The following is a 12,931-nucleotide window of genomic DNA, read 5'->3' on the forward strand; positions in this document are numbered from 1 at the left end:
TCGAAGGGAAAGCGATGATCAAACATATCCAGTGTTCGACGACCAAACTTGATCAGAAGTCTGAAATGAGAAAGGGGGATGAACATTAATTGAGTTATGATGTAATTCTATTTCAAGAGTTGCTGCTACTATTAGTAATTTTGTATAATTATGCTGAATATTAAGAATCTTTGCTTCATTAAACAGGAAAGTATGCCCTTCATTAACTTGGTGGAATGCCAATATTGAGGCAGAAGAACGAGAAGCATGTATAGATGCGGTGTATTGTTTAACCCCTTGGGTCTCGCGTGAATTGCGTTGAACCCTGATATGAAGAATTGCAGTTTTTACAGGATATTGTTATTGACCAAATTATTAGTCTGGACGCAAAGGAAGATTGAACTTAGTGGTTGTTTAAGACCTCATGGGTTTTGAAGCTATTTTAAATTCAGTATTTTTGAAAAGTTTGTTCAGTTGGATATACCATTGCTCTATGTATGGGAGAGAAATTAAAAAAAAAAATTTATCACTTTACTATAATTTGTAGGTTTATAGTTATGTAACTGATTTTCTGCTTGTTCTTTTATATGATTTATTACTGATAAGGGATAGCCACGGTTTAGGAATCTGTTTGTAAATATTTGTATTTCTGTGTTCAGCGCAGATTCGGAAGTAGAATATTTATATGCATTGAGAAACTGGTTTAGGATTATGAACCTTTTATAAGTGAATGAATGGTAACTATTGTAATGTAAAAACATACCAGTGTTGGTTAGTTTCCTGTATATTTTAAACTGAATATCATCTGTGAGAGTAAAGTTTAAAAAAATTTAATGATTTTTTATCATTGTCTTCAATTTCTAAAGTGAAATGTAATCTAGAATGTATGTTATTAAAAGCATATAAAATCTCCTGCATGGTGCTAGAAACTGTAATACAAAGTACATTGTCACGGTATCTTTCTAACATGAGGAAGAAAGGTGTTAAGTGTAATTGTTCAATTCTAGAGAGGTAAATTTCAGATATTAGATTTAATTAATTGATTTTTTTCCCCTTTTTCTTTGGTTAATAGAAGTGAAAAGTAAATATAGTTATCTTCTAATCAATTAATTACTAAGATTATAATGAAATAATATTGTACCAACCATCAAACTGTTTAAAAATAAATAACTTTAATCTGAGAATTTAATTACATATACATATAAAATAAAAATTAAAGACCGTGAATTGTGTAGATAAAAGTGCTAAAAACTGTATACAATGAACTAAAATAAAATACATAAAACCAATATAAATACCTTATGAAAGCTTTCAAGGTTTTGTGCCTCTTTGTCAGCTCAAAATAAGAAAGATGACAATAAGTTAATATATTGGCAGAAGCATTGACGTACTGTCACGTTTCTTATTTTTAGTCGACAAAGAGGCACACACCTTGAAAGCTTGTCATAAGGTTTTATATTGGTTTTGTGTGTTTTATTTTAGTTTGTTGTTTATTTCCCGAAAATTACAGTTTACAGAAGTTCAAGTTCAATGTCAACAAATATCTTATTTTGTCTTCTCGACCTCCAACCCAAGCACGGTACTAAGTACTATAGGTTCTAATACCTCTTGTGTTTGTGGTTTTCATAAAAAAAAATATTCATATTCTTTCCTTCTTTTTTCACACCTATAACTTTTCCTATTTCTGTTATCCTTACCCTTTTACTTTTTCACATTTTGTATAAATTTCACTTCCATCTTTGCACTTTTATCAAACCCATTAATTCCTCCATGCATATATATATATACACACTTTTGCATCCTTTACTGCTGCTTTGCATGTTCAGGGGCACATGCCATATCTTCCTTATTTTTATCTATCAACTGGCACTACTTGTTAGAACCTAATTTTTATATTTGGCATTTCATGTGTGTGTGCACACACACACATACAGTGGATTCTGGTTAATTGGGACATCAGTTAATCAGGGCAGCCATTTATTTGGGACAGTTCTGAAAAAACAGGGTTTACTTCGCTTAATTGGGACAACATGCCGTTTAATTGGGGCAGGAGACCGCAGCACTGGAGATTACCCTAAGATTGTCTCTGACCATACCACATGGTTCAGTCCGATTTCTTGAGCTCACAACCATAAACAATAAAAACAATTAGCAGTCACCTGTTTATTGGGCTTTTCTGTTAGTGCAATATATCATAAATGGATAGTAAACTCGATCTTATTGAATTGGCGATAATACCGACAGCTGGAATTCTGTGGGTTATTATGGTGAAATGTGTTTACACTTCCATGGAATCTTCAATCATATAAAAAAAAATTAATTTTCATTATCTTCTCTTCATTCCTATTTTTAAAGCTTCGTAACTTGTTACTCCGTTCTCACTTGCATGTGCCATGTTACTTGCAATTTGTGTGTGGTGTGTTCTTTGTTATTGATTGCTTATCTCTTTACTGTTTTAAATTTTAACCCCCACCCACAAATGTCAGTGAACAGAAATGTCAACTAGTTGGTATGTACATATTACTGTACGTATTAATTATCACATATATTTTTCTGATTTTCACTTAACATTTAATTTTTTAATTGGGAAGGTAATAAAGGGTAAATTCGTGCTTAATATATGTTTACTTTTATAGCCTGTGGATAATATTCCTCCTATTTTTGCTGATTAGAATCTCTGTTTAATAGAATTAAAATTCAATTCACAAACGTGATCACAATGACTGGCACTTACTACACATCGTATAGTGAACGGTACTTTACTATGGTGAGTCCATTGTAACGTAATTTGATTGTACAGTGAACCAATTGTAAAACGGGGGTCCATTGTATTTTTAACAGTTACTTGAAACTTCGGATAATTGGAGCAGCTGCTTAAGCGGGCCAAAATGCACTGGTCCCGATGTGTACCAAATAACCGCAATCGACTGTATACATATATATATCTTCACAAGTGACACTACATCCATGAATCGTATGTATTACTTGCAAAGTGTGCATGGATTGTCTAAAGCTAACAATAACGCATTAAAACTAGATTTAATTCACGAATTGCTTTTTACCACATACTGTAAATTGTATGGATTTTTATTTTTCTGATTTTAATGAAATTTGGAATGGCTTGACAAATCTTTCTAAAAGAACTAAATTTAAAATTTCACGAGAATCCATCCACTGGAGTTAAGTGCTACATGCGGACAGACAGATAGACATGGTGAAGACAAGAGGTGCTTGTGGCTGGTGGGGGCATGTGCTCCTGGGCACATGCCCCCCCCCCCATCATTCTTTGAAGCATATACACCAATCATTTAAATTCCCTTTAGCTACAAAAAAATTTTTTTTTCATTGTTAACATAGGATTTTATCTATTTTTGCATTGTGGCTCAGCTATTTTCAGCTGGCTACAGTTGGCAACAGTGATGCTGCTGCGATTGCCATTCTAGTTCGAGGTGTCGTGCAGTTTGGTCATGCATAATGTTTACTTCAAAGTAATTCAGATTTTAGCTGTGTGCTTGTGTCTGCCAGTCACATTATGTTTGAGTGTCTTATTTGTTTTGTTCTGTGCATTATTTTGTCTTGTTTGTGACAGGAGGGGCACCAAAATTGTGCCCCTCCTGTCATTTGTTTTCTGGATCTGCCACCTTATGCATATATATATGTACGTATACATATATATATATATATATGCAAACATGCCTAATGATTAACAATTTTTCATCAATTAATATCCGTAAGTACTTTTTGGCTTCATTGCACATGCTTTGAATTGGCCAAACATGTACACCAGGGTGTCTACTTTTGCTTAATGTACCTTAACATTGTTTTAGTTTTTCAGTCTGAGATATCCAGTGAATAGCATACTCCACTCTCCTACTTCATATAGAGGCTAATTTGCTTTTTTCTTCCAAGCTATTAAATAATCTGTAATAAAGCTATTAAATAGCAAATAAATCAGAAGGTGAGAAAAGTACAAGAGTCTGAGTCAGACAAGTATGTATTGATGATTGCCATTAGCTACTCAGGGGTCTCTGACCAAGCATCATGAGGAGATTATGGCAGGCAAAATGCTCCAATGAGATAATATATCAAAGAATAAGGGATCTTTTGGAAGAAAGAAGAGTTATTATAAGAACAAGGTTAAAAAAATTGAAAGATTTATGACCAGGGATTGCCCACAGTTCTCTGTTTAGACCTCCATTTTCTGAATGTGGATGAAATACTATAAGCAATAATTAATATTAGATATACAAGCTTATGCAGATGATGCTGTTATGTTGGTTCAGGGAGACTCAAGAAAATATGTGGAAAATTGCCATTTGCTTGGTGACATTTTATATAGTAACTATTATTGAGGATTGTAGTCCTGAATCAAGATGTAAATTAAACATTGTGTAATCAACACTTTTGTACCACTTTTAAAAATTGCTACTAAATGCAATATGTGATGCTTGAGAGGTGCTACTGGCAACTAAGCAATTAAAATAAGCAGATTAGAGGAAATTATGAAAGAGAGAGAGAATGAAAAAATCCAAATTCTTTTCTTCAGCCCCCTTTCATATTTTGCATTCTTCAGTATGGTTGCCTGTATTCTTATTTAGTTTATTAATTTAGTCTTTTGAATATGCTTGGTTATTTAGTAGAGCTATAATTTATTAAATTTTTCTGTTTTTTTATTTTGTGATATAGAGTTGTTTTGCATATTTACATTGTTTAGGCTTGCAATTTGGTTCTAATTGATAATAAAATTTACATTTTGTTTGAGTTATTTCTTCATAACGGGGTGTCATCCGTATTTAAGCACATGTTTTTGGATTACTCTGTCTTTATCTTTCATGTTGAGGCATCTGTGGTTACTTTGCTGGTAATAAGCAGGACATGACAGAAATGTGAGCATCCAGAATTTTTCACGATGGCAGATGCTCTGTGGTCAAGTTGTTGCTATGGTTCCCCAAAATTTTATTTTTGGTTTTTTTGTTTCTTAGTAAGTATCAGTATTTACTCATGGGTGCAGTAGATGATTCCTCGTGTTATGCCAACAGAAGTTGCATCTTATTTTCACAGATTGCATACTGCTGTCCATCCTCAAGTAAATACTGGCTTTTGCTTAGTTTTTTTTTTTTTTTTTTGTAATTTATTTTTTTATACTTTCATTCCCGTAATTTTTTTTTTTTTTTTTTTTTTGTTAGTTGTTGGCGCATCGGTTTCTGTGGCCATAATGCACCTCCCAAAGTTTTTTTTTTTTTTGCATTTACTCTGATCCAAGCCTGAGGTGGGATTCGAACCCGCGACCTTTGGGTTGCCAGGCAGACACTTTACCCACCCGGCTAGCTTGATCATATTTGTTTATTGTATACTGAACGTATGTTCAGTATACAAATCCGATCGGATTTGTATGCTGAACTGATTTGTTTATTTCGCTAGATTAGTTGCAGATAGCAGTTATAACCTCTCAAGTGTTACTTGTATTTTGTAGCAGCTGTATATATGGGATGAAAGTGTTAAATTTGAGATGAGATATAATTAGAGCCTAACTCTGTCATTAAGTGAGGTATACCAGTATATATCAGAAAATGTAGATGCCGTTATGAATATTTTAGATGCTGTGATTTGTTGTGCCATAGCATTAGCAATTTTATTATATCAGGTCCCCCCCCCCCCCGTGATTGTTACATTTAAGTTGTAGTCTTTGTTTTAGAATAGGATAATCTCATTCTGTGCATTCAGATTTTTACTTTATGTTAATTAATAGGGAAAATGAAGAACGGAGGGTTATAAGACGTTTTTCAGATGAAGACAGACGTAGAAGGCTACACCCTCCTAGTCGAAGATTTGAGAACAGGCATCGGGAATTTAGGGATCGTCGAATGCAAGACAATACCGATCGAGAAAGAGATAGAGAACGAGAGAGGGAGAGGGATCGAGAAAGAGAAAGCCGATCTGTAAGAGATCGTGAGAGACCTGTTAGAGAACGTAATCCTGTTGACCGTGATAGGAGTAGAAGCCGAAGTCGGTCTCGAAGTGTCAGTTGGGATAGAGCTCGTTCTAGATCACGATCGGGTTCATGGTCATCACCTTCAAGATCTAGGTCAAGGTCATGGTCTAGATCACGAGAAAGGTCAAGAGGTAAGTGGAAAGTTTAACTTGCTAAGAAAAGATTACCCATTTTCATATCAGAGAATAAAAATCTTCAGAATGTAGAGTTAAAGCCTAGATTCTGGATTTTGAAAAGAGATTATAGTTGTACTTTTTTTTGTATTTAAAGAAAATACACATGTAGAAATGTAAAAAAAAATTAATGCTTAAGATCAAAACGTGTTATATTGATTATAAACATGATATCATATGTTTATAATTGATGCTTATATCATGTTTGTAATGTTAATCATATGATATAATATCATATATCCAAATGCTAAATAAACCATTTGTGAAGTACTTTCACTTGTCTATCCTTCATCCAGTTATAAGTTGTTTACAGCTTTTAGTTTTTAAGTTATACAGATCAGCAAGTTTAGATGGTTTAGTCTTACTTGCCCTAATTCATATGCCCTAATATCAGAAGCACTAATGGTCACTTGCCATAATCACATGTGCCCTAATCGCACACGCCCTAATGACCCTTGCCATAATGGTGACCTGCCCTAACCACGTCCCAATGGTTAGGGGTGCTATTGTCATTTGTCCTAAGCAATTATATAAGCCGTAGCCGAGTAGTCATGTGTAAGGGTGCATAAGTACACGTGCCTTGAGTGACCGGGGTTCAAGCATATAACTGCTAAATATGGTGCTGTTTCTTGTATTCTCTCTCTCTATCTTGTACCCTCTTCTGATCTTGTAGTCATCCTGGAGTATAAACAGGAAATTTATTTATTTAATTGCATACCTACAATCCCTTTCACTCTAATGATCCCCTTACAGGGGGTTGATGAGCAAGTATTTCCATCTGCGTTTGTCGACCTATGAATTCGTTCAAATAATAGCCAAATGTCAGCATGACGTTTGCTCTTTATGGCAGGGGATAATATCTATTAAGGTTATTATTATATAATAATAATAATAATAATTAGTATTATATTATAATTATATTTTGATTTATAGTTGGTGTGCCGGCTGGTTCAGGATCTTACCAATACCTATCATGAGACCATGCTGAAATGCTATTTATACGAATGGAACATTTAAAGTTGTTCCTTGATTATTTTGCCAACTCTCTTCATGCCATGCATAGATGCCAAATGTTTCCATTTCTTTATATTCTTCTTCTAGATAAGTCAAAATCAACTTACAATTGCATGTTCCGATTAATTCAGCAGAAAGCATTGCAAATCGGAACAGCGTCTCAACCAAGAAAATTTCAAGTTGACTACGAAAGTGCTGTCATCAGATCCATAGAAGAAACATTTTCTGATGCTGATGTTAAGGGCTGTTTATGTCATTTCAGGCAAGCAATTTGGCAGAAAGTACAACATTTAGGATTACAGTTGGCATACATCAAGGAACAAATTGTCAGAATGTTAGTGAAGTCAATTGTGGGATTGGCATTTGTTTCTTTAGATGAACTGGAGGAAGCAGCTTGGGAAGGAATCATTTGAGAACATCCTTCATATGAAAAGTGTGAAGAGCTTATAAAATACTTCAAAACAAATTAAATTGGACCCGTTACTCACTTTCTGCCATCATTGTGGAATCATCATGCTAATTTTGGTCCTTGGACAATAAATCATGTGGAAGGATGGCATTATGTATTAAATAAAAATGTGGGGCACCATCATGTTAATATATGGAAGATGATTACCCGTTTAAAAAAACAAGCTAACTTTAAGAGAATACTAGGATTAGTAAATGTTGAAAATCTTCCACCTCGTAAATATGAGGACATTAATAAGAAATTAACAGCAGATAGACAAGAGAGACGTCGATTTACACACTTTTGTGCTTGCACAAAAGTGTGTAAATCGATGTCCCGATTTCTTCCGCTAAATGATTAGTACGATTTAAACTTTTGTATTTGTATTTTAAACTTCTGTTTATTTTTTTTTTTTAAATCAAAACATTTATACATAAAGAAAAATAAATTGTTTATTAACTAAACAATTTTTTTATTACTGTATTTTTATGTTATTGTTTATTTCTTTCATTATGTTTTTGAAGCTTATTTTTACATTTTTATTGCTCCAAAAAAATAGGACATGGTTACATTACACACAATAGAAATGTGATTAGGGCAAGTGGGAAATAGGGTTTAGCTATTAGGGCAAGTGGGGTAACACTGTTTAGATAATTAGTTGACCAAGTAGTTTTTCAGACTGAGTTTAGCAAACAGTAATGAAATGTGTCCTTTTCATTGTTAATTCCGTTTTTTCTTTTCTCTCTATTGAACATTGGCTGTTCAATAGAGCCAAACATGTATCCACAGCACTTATCGTTATTTTTATGGTGAGCTTTAATTAGAACTTTGAAGAGTTGGAGAAAGAAGCAGAAAGGGTTGGGTTGAAGGTAAATGAAAATAAAACAAAGTTTATGATTACAAATGGGAGGGAGAGACAAAGTACCCAACCGATTTGGCAAACAACGAAGCATAGTTTCAATAGAACAGAATCCTTCAAATATGGGAGTTATGATTCAGCACGATAGTAGTAACACCCCAGAAATTCAGGCTCGTCTTAATGCTGGTAATTGATGCTATTTTTCCCTGCTGAAAAATTTTCGAGCAAAACTGCTCTCTAGAAGAACAAAATTAGTGTTATACAAAACAGTGGTACGATCTGTTGTGAGTTATGCTAGTGAAACATGGGTGCTTAAAAAGGATGAAAAATCTTTAAATGTGTGGGAAAGGAAGATATTAACGAAAATCTTTGGCCCCATAAAAGTCGGGGAAGAGTGGAAAATAAGGACAAACCAGGGAGCTGAAGGAACTGTATATAGTTGGAGTGATAAAGAGCCCAAGACTTAACTGGGCAGGCCATGTGATATGAATGGAGAAAACAGATGGCAAAGGAAAGAAATGGAATGACAACCGGGAGGAAGAAGGTTGAGAGGAAGACCAAGATGGAGGTGGGTGGATGACATAGACAACAGCCTACGACAACTTAGGGTGAGACTATGGAGAACAATGGCCAAGGAAAGAGATAGCTGGAGGAAAATCATTGAGGAGGCCAAGGTTCTACAAGGACTGTAGCACTGTGAAGTAAGTTTTAACTTGAACTATCTTGATTACTGAAAAATTATAATTTATTATAACTGGAAAAGATTAATGTAATATCAGTTCTTGAGGAAACATATTTTTAGATAAAATTGTTAACTGATAGTGATACAGCAATATAACCTTCACATTGCTATCTCGCTACCAGGAAAACAGAATAACATAATCATTGTTTGATCTTGTTGGAGAGTTGTCTGAAGGGTTGTTTTGATATAGTATGGTTCTGTGACCATATTTCACTCCTAAATGTTGATGAACTAAGGGATGTTTCCTGTTTGAAAAAGTGTCAATTAGATATTGTAATTTTGTTTGTAAATTACATTTTTATAACTACTTAATGGTGTGTGCGGGTTGATGTGTATATTACTGATTTTTCAAGAATGGTTAGAATAAATTTGAGTCTTTAGTAAGGTTATCTTTATAAATATTGAGATTTCAGAAATTTGTTACCCTTCATTTGTGTAAAGATTTGATTTAAACCTATGATGGAATGAATTAAATTTTAGAAGAAGATCATTTTCCTGGGTACTAATAACACTGTGAACAACGAATTTTGGGTTATATCTTATTACGGGCATGAAAGTAAGTTTACTTTATAGATTTTGGGGTGCTAAACATGGAAACAGTGCTTTAAATAGCAGATTGGCTCTTGTTTTAAAAAAAAAAAATAGTTTTTTTATATTGATACAAGGTATTTTTTATTTATATGGTAGTAAGATATAGCTACGAACATACTTATATAAAACATGGGACCTTTTCGCCTTTCGCTTGTATTGTTTGTTTGGTTTTTTTTTTTTTTAGGAGCATTAGCAACTAAGGCCATATTGCTCCGGGGATATGCGGTGGTCATTCCTTGCCTTTCCACATCCTCCGTATTTGGTGGTCATGGGCTCGAACCCCGGTCTAATCAAGAAACGTGTGCTGCTCCTGCCCACCTGGCTACGGAGGCGCCTTCACTTGTATTGAGCTTTGGGAGCATCCCTTTTCATCATCCAACAATAATCAGCTAACATGGCAGCACTCCATTTGCTTTTGTATCTTTGTTCCATCGCTGCGATCTCTTGATGGAAGCACTCACCATGTTCGCCAATGACAGCACGATAGTTTGGTGGGAAGAGTGTGAGTGCAAGAAATGCATCTACAATAACACGTTGCACCCCAGTTTTTCATAAGAAGTAATGAGATCTTCCACAAGCTTGCCTGTAGTTGCTGGCTTTAACATTTCCTAGAAAACCAGTCAAAATATTTCAATAGGCTTTCCGAGCTGTTTTCTTGCTATCACTAAGGATACATTTGAATTGTTCGTCTTCAAAAAGTTGCCTTATTTGTGGACCTACGAAAATGCCTGTCTTAATCTTCTCTGTACTAAGTCTTGAGAATTTCTCTTGCAAGTATGTGAATGCAGGACTGTTCACTTCCAAAGCCTTCATGAAATTTTTCACGAGCCCAGCTTGATGTGGAGTGGTGGAAGCAAAACTTTATTTGTATCTACTTAGAGGTTCAAATGCTTCATTCCAGGTGTTAATGATTTTCGTTGAGGCCAACTCCTCTTCTCATAGTGCATATCCTTGGCACAACTATCCCACTTGCAGAGAAAGTAACAATACTTAGTGTAACCCTTTTGTAGCACTGATAAAATGGCGATTACCTTTAAATCACCACATTTCCACTCATACTTCTGATAGTGTACACCTAAGAGGATGTTCTCTATTTTGTGTATGTTTGTTTTTTGTGGATGGCATACGCAAGAGGTATTGAAGGCAGCATATTTTCATTGTGTAATAACACAGCCTTAAGGGTAACTTTAGAAGCATCTATATTATAATAGTCGCCATCCTTCAGGAATGTGCCTCACGTTCATTGCTACCATTAGATCATCAGCGTGCTTACAAACAGTGAGTTCACCTTCTGTTTGATAGAATTTATCATAGTCTTTATTTCGAGTACGAAATGTTGTCACTTTCACAGTATGATCTAGAACAGTGTTTCTCAACCTGTGGTCTGTGGGAAGGTAAATTTTATTGTAAGTATAAAATATCACAAATAAAATTAAAATTGGCAATCAACTGTTTACTTTGTTGTTGCAAATCAAGAGGTATCCCTTACAATGTAAGAGATACTTCCCGATTGGAATGTAAGGCTTACAATATGTCTTACAATATAAGACATCGTCGCCAGCATACTTTTGGTGAGGCCACAAGCTTTCATCTGTCGTAGTAGATCACCAGCTTCTAATCATGTAATATGTATTGAATTTGTTTTTGTCTATTCGTAAAGTATATTTTACATTTTCACAAAACTAGTGTGCGAGAATAACTGCTAAAATTTGTGGTGATTATTTGATTGTATATGTTGGGTGAGTTTTTTTAGTATATTTTTAATTATTTAATTAATAAGTAATATTTTGTTTGAGATTGGAATTATTTATTTTAGGAATTTAATGTCAGCCCTATACTCAGTATAGTATACTTAACAACATGGATAAGTGGCTAAAAACAGGATTTTTGAAACGTCAACCTAATCTAGTTTTTTCATAGATGAAAAGAAACCCTACCCAGTGGTCCGTGGTAAGTAAAGAATGCTTGAAGTGATCCGTGAATGATAAAAGGTTGAGAAGCACCAATCTAGAAGATTCCACTATTGTACCCTCAAGGCCAAAAGCTCTGCCTTATTCTTCGGCTGTTTGAGATCCCTGGTGAGGTCATTAAGCTCACTTTCTGTGATCTTATGTGGTTCAGAAGAATAAAGGTTTGGACAAAATGGTGGGTCCCTTGACTTAGACGGCTGCTGTTACTTCTTCATATATATCAAGTTGATGTTCATCAGTGTCTTCATCAGAGTGTACAGTAAAATGGTCAGGTGATTCAGGAATAGTTAGTACAGTCAGTCTTCGTATAGCACGATAGTTGTGTTCCTAGAAACCCTCGTGCAATGCAAAATCGTGCAATATAAACAACAGGCCCTATGGGAAAAATAGGGTTAGGTGCCGACCACCCAAGATTGAACACACATTTGTAACCAAAACATTATAATTATAATAAAATACTTACGTATTTTATTACGACTGTTGCGTAATAAAATATTGCTAATGCTTTTGCTTCTATCGTAAGCAAACTTGTTTTTTGTTTGATTTTCTATCCAAACAGATGACAGCCGTTCCATCTCTTCCCGGCGCCTCCGTAGCCAGGTGGGAAGGAGCAGCAGTGCGTAGCACATGCTTCTTGATTAAACCGGGGTTCGAGCCCGTCACCACCAAATACGGAGGATGCAGAAAGGTCAGAGAATGACCACCGCATATTCCCAGAGCAATATGGCCTTAGTTGCTAATGCTCCTAAAAACCATTAGCAACTCTTTTTTGTGTATTCCATTAGATCAATACACCAATTGATCCATTAGATCAATACACCAATTCTTTGTGTATTGATCTAATGGATTTTAATTACACTTTAGTTGTTCCTGCAATGAAATTTGTTTTTATTTTCTCTGCATTCTTTCAAATTCTCGGTGTTGCCTCATTTAAGCCTGTAGCACGTGTAATATTGTTAACAGGAGAGATTGCTTCTACAGGGATGGGATACACTTAAATAGAAAGGGTGCAAGAATTTTTGCTGATGCTGTCGAGGCAGTGTTAGGTGGGTCGGAAAACTGCTAGTTGGGGGGGATACAAGGACTAATAGATTAACAGTAGCCACTGGCAGAGGTGGAAGTGATTCTTGCACTGCTTCTATTCAAATGAGCAGAAGTCTGGA

General features: G+C 34.9%; 1 protein-coding gene across 2 annotated transcripts in view; it reads left to right on the forward strand.

The window, feature by feature from the left end:
• swm (Zinc finger protein swm) overlaps positions 1-12,931 on the forward strand; it is a 370,487-nt gene that overhangs the window by 76,825 nt on the left and 280,731 nt on the right. For both annotated transcript variants that reach the window (XM_090372448.1, XM_090372445.1), the window contains exon 5: positions 5,729-6,102. In XM_090372448.1, the coding sequence (XP_090228574.1) occupies positions 5,729-6,102 (374 nt within the window). The remainder of the gene's footprint in view (positions 1-5,728; positions 6,103-12,931) is intronic.

The sequence above is a fragment of the Mastigoproctus giganteus genome, chromosome 1, assembly GCF_048544385.1.
Source record: "Mastigoproctus giganteus isolate SK-2022 chromosome 1, ASM4854438v1, whole genome shotgun sequence".
Classification (NCBI taxonomy): Eukaryota; Metazoa; Arthropoda; class Arachnida; order Uropygi; family Thelyphonidae; genus Mastigoproctus; species Mastigoproctus giganteus.